The sequence below is a fragment of the Mesocricetus auratus genome, unplaced genomic scaffold (assembly GCF_017639785.1).
Source record: "Mesocricetus auratus isolate SY011 unplaced genomic scaffold, BCM_Maur_2.0 Super-Scaffold_100003, whole genome shotgun sequence".
Lineage (NCBI taxonomy): Eukaryota > Metazoa > Chordata > Mammalia > Rodentia > Cricetidae > Mesocricetus > Mesocricetus auratus.
This window is the reverse complement of record NW_024429188.1, coordinates 38,969,312-38,976,924: the sequence shown is the minus strand read 5'-3', so window position 1 is coordinate 38,976,924 and position 7,613 is coordinate 38,969,312. Positions and strand designations below refer to the sequence as shown.

The 7,613-nt window shown below is 38.9% G+C and overlaps 1 protein-coding gene across 1 annotated transcript; it reads left to right on the top strand.

Annotated features, from left to right (window-relative positions):
- The first annotated feature begins 213 nt into the window (after positions 1-213).
- On the top strand, positions 214-2,738 carry LOC101834755 (melanoma-associated antigen B4-like). The gene is made up of 5 exons (XM_005080070.2): positions 214-273; positions 434-514; positions 1,065-1,133; positions 1,240-1,436; positions 1,521-2,738. Exons 4-5 carry the CDS (start codon positions 1,301-1,303, stop codon positions 2,306-2,308), a joined length of 924 nt encoding a protein of 307 aa, XP_005080127.2. The 5' UTR covers positions 214-273; positions 434-514; positions 1,065-1,133; positions 1,240-1,300; the 3' UTR covers positions 2,309-2,738.
- The last annotated feature ends 4,875 nt before the right edge of the window (positions 2,739-7,613 follow it).

Here is a 7,613-nt window from a genome sequence, read left to right as displayed (position 1 = left end):
TCCTATTCAGAACTATGATGGAAATGAGATACTTAGTTCCTCACTCAGCTCATTCAAGAGGTATCCTAGCCCCATGAAAAATCAACAGGAAAAAAATTATTTTCTTTCTAGCAACTATCTCCCCCCCATAAAATGGAATGGGCCACCCTTGGTATTTTATTCCAAGACATAGAAAAGGGTGGGGGAGGGGAACAGGAAGCAGATAACTCTGACTTCCGCTTCCCCAGTCTGCTGGGACACTGCCTTTGTCTGAGAGGTGCTGTCTTTGATCAAGTAAGAGAGTCAGCTAAGTGTTGTCCTGTGCCTTGGGGGTTTAATCTGAAATTAAATGGTGACAACCCTAAACCACTGGGAATCCCCTCAAACTATAATTTATCCTCCCGGAAAGGAGGTGATACAGGCTTTGTGCTTACTCACTCGTCTCCATCTCCAGCGTTCTGGAACTTGGTTGTTAGGACTGGAGGCCATTGTCGTTACCAAGAGCTCGCCCAGCGAATGAAGTCTCATGTGTGAGGTGGGTTGACTCAGCCATCAGACGGGGAATTCTTGGAACTTGCTGTATTACAGACAGCTTCTTTGTTCAGATTAGGGAGATTTCATGTTCCATAACAGGTTGGAACAGGCACAGACACCGGAACTCTGTATGATAGAATAAGTAGATCAGAGAAGCCCCGCAAAATGATATATTACCTCCATTTTTTTTGATAGAATAGAGAGATGGTACCTTTGTTACGAGGGGCCTTTCCTGGTAAGGACTTTGCTTATTGTGGGACTCATACTCTTGGTAACAGCAAGGGCTTTAGAATATTTCCTCTCATGCCTGCTCTAAGAGTTCTGAGGTCCCTTGAATAAAGTGGTAGCAGTGAATTTTGTAGTATGAACTTCAGAGTAACAGAAAGAAGTGGATATTCAGACTTTACTAACCATGGATACGTACATAGTCGGGAATGTAAACCATGAGCATTTTTATTCTTATTCAGGGGGAACAGCCTGTTCTCTCATTTTAGGAATCTCCAAACTGGGCTATCATACAATAGTCTAACAAACTCTCATTTCTTTTGCAGGGTTCTTGGGAACCAAGTTGACCAGAAGGGCAGGATTTCTGACCAAGATAAACAAGAAATAGCAACACAGTATGTTGCCCTTTAGGAAAGCAGTGAAGGAGGCCTTCCTAAAAGTAAAAGTATTCTTCACTTCGTGATGAAATGGTGCTCATGTGTTGTCTTTCTATCCTTCCAGGTTCCTGCCTTGCCAGTTCTCCTGACTAAAATCCTGACCATTGTCTTTGACTCCTGCTGTCATGCCTAGGGCCCACAAGAATAAGGGCCAGAAGAACAAGGGCCACACCCGTGTCAAACATCATCATGCACAGGGGGACAGCCAAGGTGCTAAACCTTCTGTAGTGAGAGAATCAGCATCTCCTCCTGTTAGCCAAGGTAATTCTCCAAGTTCTTCTAATGCCCACGCTCCTCAGTGAGTTGCATTTCTTGTCTCTCCTGATGTAGATATGTCCTATACAGGTTCTGATCTAGGTGCTGGAAGTTCTGATGACTGTGCTGTTTGTGCTCCACGTGCCTTTCAGGCAGAAACCTTCAATCAGCCAATATGCAAAGATGCTCTTACCAAGAAGGCTAGCATGTTGGTTGAGTTCCTGCTGGAGAAGTTTCAAAAGAGTGAGGAGTTTACAGATGAAGATATGCTGAATGTCGTCAACAAGAAATACAAAACACAGTTTTCTGACATCCTCAGGAAATCTTCTTCCCGCATGGAAATGATCTTTGGAATGCGTTTAAAGAAAATCAATCCCAATAGTCAGTCCTATGCCATTGTCAGCAAGCTAGGTCTCTCCACTGATGAAATTCTAAGTGGCAAGAGGGGGTTGCCAAAGATGGGTCTCCTGATGACCATCTTGGGTCTAATATTCACAAAAGGCAATCGTGCCACTGAGGAAGAGGTCTGGAAATTCCTGAATGTGTTAGGTGTATATGCAGGGAAGAAGCACTTGATCTTTGGGGAGCCCCGGAAGCTCATCACCAAAGATCTGGTTGAGCAAAATTACCTTGAGATCCACAAAATGTCTGAGGGTAAATCCTCAAGATATGATTTCCTGTGGGGTTCCCGGGCCCATGTAGAAACCAGCAAAATGAAAGTCCTAGAGGTTTGGGCTAGGATCAATGACACCGTTCCTAGCTTCTTTCCTACTCCATATGAAGAAGCTCTTAAAGATGCAATGGAGAGAGCAGAACAGGGATATCCAGATGCCATGGCAAATGTTCATCCAATGTCCTGCAACTCCTCTCACAAATAGCTGCAACCAACATTGAGCTTTCACTTCCTGTTTGAAAAGTTGTCAGCCTTCTATGTAGTGGAGAGTTTTTGTGTCACAGGAATAAAGAATATATTTTATTTTTTATGCTATACAATGACTAAATGATATGTATAATTGTTTTGGTAAATTGAAAATGTTCCATTAATGGAAAATTAATTTGTTTCACAGTCTTTGTTTCTTGATGTTATGATTGACACATTTATTGCTGCATTTCAATTTTACAACCAAAGAATTCTGTTACTTTTATAAAAATTGAAAAATTTCCACAAATTTTTTTTTAGTGTTGCATAAGGTAACATGAAATTGTAAAAGTGATTCTCTTGGAAATGTAATATCACACATTGGTGAAACAAATACAAGAATAAATTCTTAATTGGCTCCATCATTTGTTGTTTGTAATATCAATTGACACAAACTTGGATCTGATTACTTACTGTAAGAACTAATACATTATAATAAACTTCTTATTAACACTTTCATTGCTTCATTATTTTTTCCAGAGCATAGTTGAGGATCTGTTCTTTGGACTACCAAACCAATTCATTCAGCACTTAAGAGGACTTTAAAGCCTAATCATAGCTACAAATAAGGAAGAGGGTGAGATTCAACATGAAGACAAGTAAAATGATAATATGAAGAACTAGAGATTTTAGGCACAAAACGCATGTAAATTATTTGGCGAAGGTAGTTTGGAGCATTAGGAATTCCCATTTTCAGTGCACAAAATTTTCAGTGATGCTGTATAGTGGGCTAAGTGAAAATGTGGGGGTGGTGATCAAGGCCCATATCTTCAGGTAGCATATCTTCCAGCAAAGTGACTGGAACAGAGAATATACCTTAATAATTTATTTGGAACTTTAAAAGTATCAGAAGTAAGTGTCTATTTGATAAGAATGCAAGGAGTCTAAATAATTGTCCTAGTACAGGTAAATATATACAATGTCTGTACACATGATGTCCTATTATTAATAATACTACTCTGAGAAGAGGACCAAGAAACAATTGAGTTAGCATTATTGGTATAGGCTGGTAGATCTATATTCCATTTTAATAATTAATAAAAGGATGTATTTTGTATTTGTATGTGTGTGTTTGTGTGCAATGTGTGGTATATGAACACACACATGTCTGTGTGCACTCTTGCACAGATTCTAAAGAAGAACAATGAAAGTCCTGCTCTGACACACTCATTTTTATATCCTTGAGACAGGCTTAACCTGGAGTTAAGCTAGTAGCCAGAAGCCTCCATGGATCCTCCTGTACCTGACTCTTCCTCCAAACAGGTATGAGATTGCAGGTACATTTTATATACCTATAGGTTTTCACTTGATGTCCTTGACTCTTTCAATCTTTCCTTCATATTTAGCAAGATTCACCAAGCTTGGTCTAATATTTGAGCGTGGGTTCCAAGAAGATATCTTAAATAAGTTGTTTCGAGTGTATTTTGTCATACTCTAAGAGATGAGTCCATACTTGGGTAGTAAATAAAGATATACAAAATTGTTGTTAGAGTTGAAACACTAAGGAGAAAGTTTGGATGCTATTAACAAAAAAAGAGCATTTTGATATGCCAATATGTGAGAAAGAACAAGCTCACCTACAAATATCGAAATTGTAGTAATCTATGTTGCTGGGACATCTGTTAGGTTCAGCCAATCTGAGAGGGGGAATGTGGATTGATGATAGATAAGAGATAGTTGGAAGGGCACTTGGTGAATACCAGGATCAGCTCAAGTTTATTGTTCAAAGATCTTTTATACCCCAACAAAAGAGAGGGAGAAGACAAAAGAATTCTTTTCCAATGATACAAGGAACAAATAGTGTAATTACCTCTTCAGTACCCGAAATATCAAGTAACTAAATCCTGAGTTAAGTATTCTGTTGTTTAGGCAAGACATGCATTGACCAACCACACCTTAGGCCAAGTATCCTGTAGCATGAATCCTAGGCCAGAATCCTTGTTGTTTCACCTTAGAAAATCAAGACCTTAAAGCAAAATAGAATGGAGTCACTTTTATGGGCTCTGACACAAAATATATTAAATGTCCTCATATAATTCGGAAACATACTTGGTTTTACTTATTGAGTAGCATTATGGCTGACCTATGGTCCAGGCTTGTGTGTGGTCCACACTAATGACAGAAAAGGAGGGTCATAGGAAAATATGAGGTTGAAAATAATTATATGAACTATAGACAGATAAGTCTTATTCTACTTAGGAACACACCTGTCACTAGGCAGGATGGTGTTGTCAGGCACTCAGGCACACAACAACCCACAGGTACCACACATAGGTGGGTTAAGTCATGTATGCAAATAGGAACACTTCAGAGACCACACACAAGTATATATACAGGCCTACAAACAGACACATAAAGGCTGTCTGGGAAATGTGAAAGCTAAGGAATCTAGCTTCAAGGCCACATTTATACATGAGCCACAGAAAAATGACATTATTTAAAAATAGATAATTTCCCTTCTTTCTTTATGATTTCAAGGATGTCCAGTGTCAGTCATTATTAACTGGCTCACGTAGCCAGTATTTTTAGCTGATTAATACTGGAAATCTATATTATTCTATGCTAAATTTGAGGGACTCCAAAAAGTCCACCACCAAAGAGACGACTGACCAAATGTAAGATCAAAGGTTTCTTTTCTTGACAAGCTGATTCTGCCAACTAGGGAGCAAGAAAAATACTGCTTACAGCTGAGGGGGCAGGGTAAAGGGAAAGTCCAAAAGACTCAAAGCCTCAAGATTACGAAGCTTCCATGGTTACATAGGATGAAAAAATAACTGTATGTTTAGGCAGGATACAATTAATCAGGATATTATGGGGGAAATAAGTTTGTTATGTCCTGGGTGAGGAATTTTTACAACTGAGAGTTGATGGCTATCTGGTCTTCTTTAGGACAGAGAAATGTTGACACAGCTTGGGTGTGTTATCTGGTCTCAGGCCTCTAATCAGGTGCCCAGTCCTTTGTTAAGTCTTGTCTGTTGGGCTGCCTTTGGGAGGTCAGAGGAGCTTGAAAGTTTTTTTTCCTATATGGACTTTGAAGTCTAAGTTTTTATTATCACCATGTTTTCTGAACACAAACTGTCTGTACAGCCTTGGGTAACCTGAAACTTGTATATTCTCTAATAGTCTCAAAACAGAAATCTGTAAAGGAATGTTTTTATAATCCAAGGCAAAAATAATCACAACAATAAATACCATTAACTAAAGCCCTAATTTTTCTATGTGATCTACATCCATAGCAGCCTTTATCAGGTTCATTCTGCTATAAAATAACTTACAGCTTTCTGAAGTTTGCAAAATTGGTAGAATTACATTACCTACATTCTCTGAATTTCTCTAAAGTCTACATTGCTGTGCTCCTCCAAGTCTGAGGCAAGCTTGGGTCACTTACTCATTATCTGCTTATTACTTCAAAATGTATTTCTGTTGATAAATACAAGAAAGAATTTAGGCAGAAATAATCATTTTCAATTCACAGTACAAATAATAAGAGATGGTAATTGTTAAATAATTTTGAATTATGAATAGAGCATTAAAAACATGAGAGTCTGAGGCCAATCTGTGTCATACATTGTATCAAAAGAAAGAATAGCTGTTTGACAGTATCATTAGCAACAAAATCAATGTGAGTAAGATTCAAAGATTAAGGGCTGAAAACTGACAGATTCTAAGATTGATTCTTTGTCCTATATAAACTATGCATATTTACATAGAAGTTCCATAAGTACCTAGGCCTTACCGATTATCTTGTGTTTGACAGTACAGCACATGTCCAGAGATCTCTATTTTTTGCTTCCTTTTCCACATTTTACATTGCTACTGAGACTCAGCCTATCCTCAGCAAGTTCTTCAGAGGCTAAATGACTAAAAATTGGAGTGACATGGAATTTTCTTGGATGCTTGCAATGGAAGATATAAAACCAAAAAAAACTCACATAAATAAGAACTAATGAGATAAATATAACATAGCAAAAGGAATCACAGAGAAGGCAGCCTGCCTAGGTCTCTAGATGGAGGCTCTAGGATGGCATATAAGGTAGTCATCAATTCCATTATCAGGGATGGACATTTAAGGTAACTTCTCCACTATTGCTTAGATTGTTAAGTGGGGTCATCCTTGTAGATCTCTGGACAATTCCCTAGTGCCAGATTTATTTTTACACCTATAGTGACTCTCTCTATTATGGTATTTCTTTTATTATTCTCCTCTATTCTTTCCCTGACTCAACCTTCATGCTCCCCCATATACTCTTCTGCCCTCATCTTCTCTCCCTCTCTTTCTTACAGTTCCCTCTCTCCTCCCCCATGCTCCCAATCACCTCAGGAGATCCTGTCCAGTTCCCCTTCTCTGGGGTACCATGCATATCTATCTTATGGTCCTAACAGTTTCTCAGATTCTCTGGCAGTGGGATTGTAGACTGGCACTCCCCTGTTTCATGCCTAAAATCCATATATGAGTGGGTACATACCATGGTTGTCTTTTTGTAACTGGGTTACTGCACTCAGAATGGTTTCTTCTAGTGCCATCTATTTGCCTGCAAATTTCAAGATTCCATTGTTTTTTTCCACGAGTAGTACTCCATTGTGTAAATGTACCACATTTTCTCCATCCTTTTTTCAGTTGAGGGGCATCAATGTCGATTCCAGGTTCTGGCTATTACAAATAATGCTGCTACAAACATAGTGAAACAGACATCCTTGTTGTATTAATGTGCATCTTTTGGGTATATGCCTAAGATTGGAATTGCTGGGTCTTGTGGTAGACTGATTCCCACTTTCCTGAGTAATTCTCCATACTGATTTCCAAAGTGGCTGTACAAGTTGGCACTCCTACCAGCAGTGAAGGAGGGTTCCCCTTTCTCCACATCCTTTCCAGCATAAACTGTCATTGGTGTTTTTGATTTTAGCCATTCTGACAGGAGTAAGATGGTATCTCAGAGTTGTTTGATTTGCATTTCCCTAATGGCTAAGGATGTTGAACAATTTCTCAAGTGTCTTTCAGCCATTTTAGACTCCTCTATTGAGAATTCTCTGTTTAGTTCTGTAGTCCAGTTTTTAATTGGATCCTTTGGTGTTTTGGAGACTTGCTTCTTGAGTTCTTTGTAAATTTTGGAGATCAGCCCTCTGTCAGATGTGGGGTTGGTCAATGTCTTTTCCCATTCTATGTGGTGCCTTTTTGTCTTGTTAACTGTGTGCTTTGCCTTACTGAAGCTTCTCAGTTTCAGGAGGTTCCATTTATTAATTGTCGATCTCAGTGTCTCTGCTAC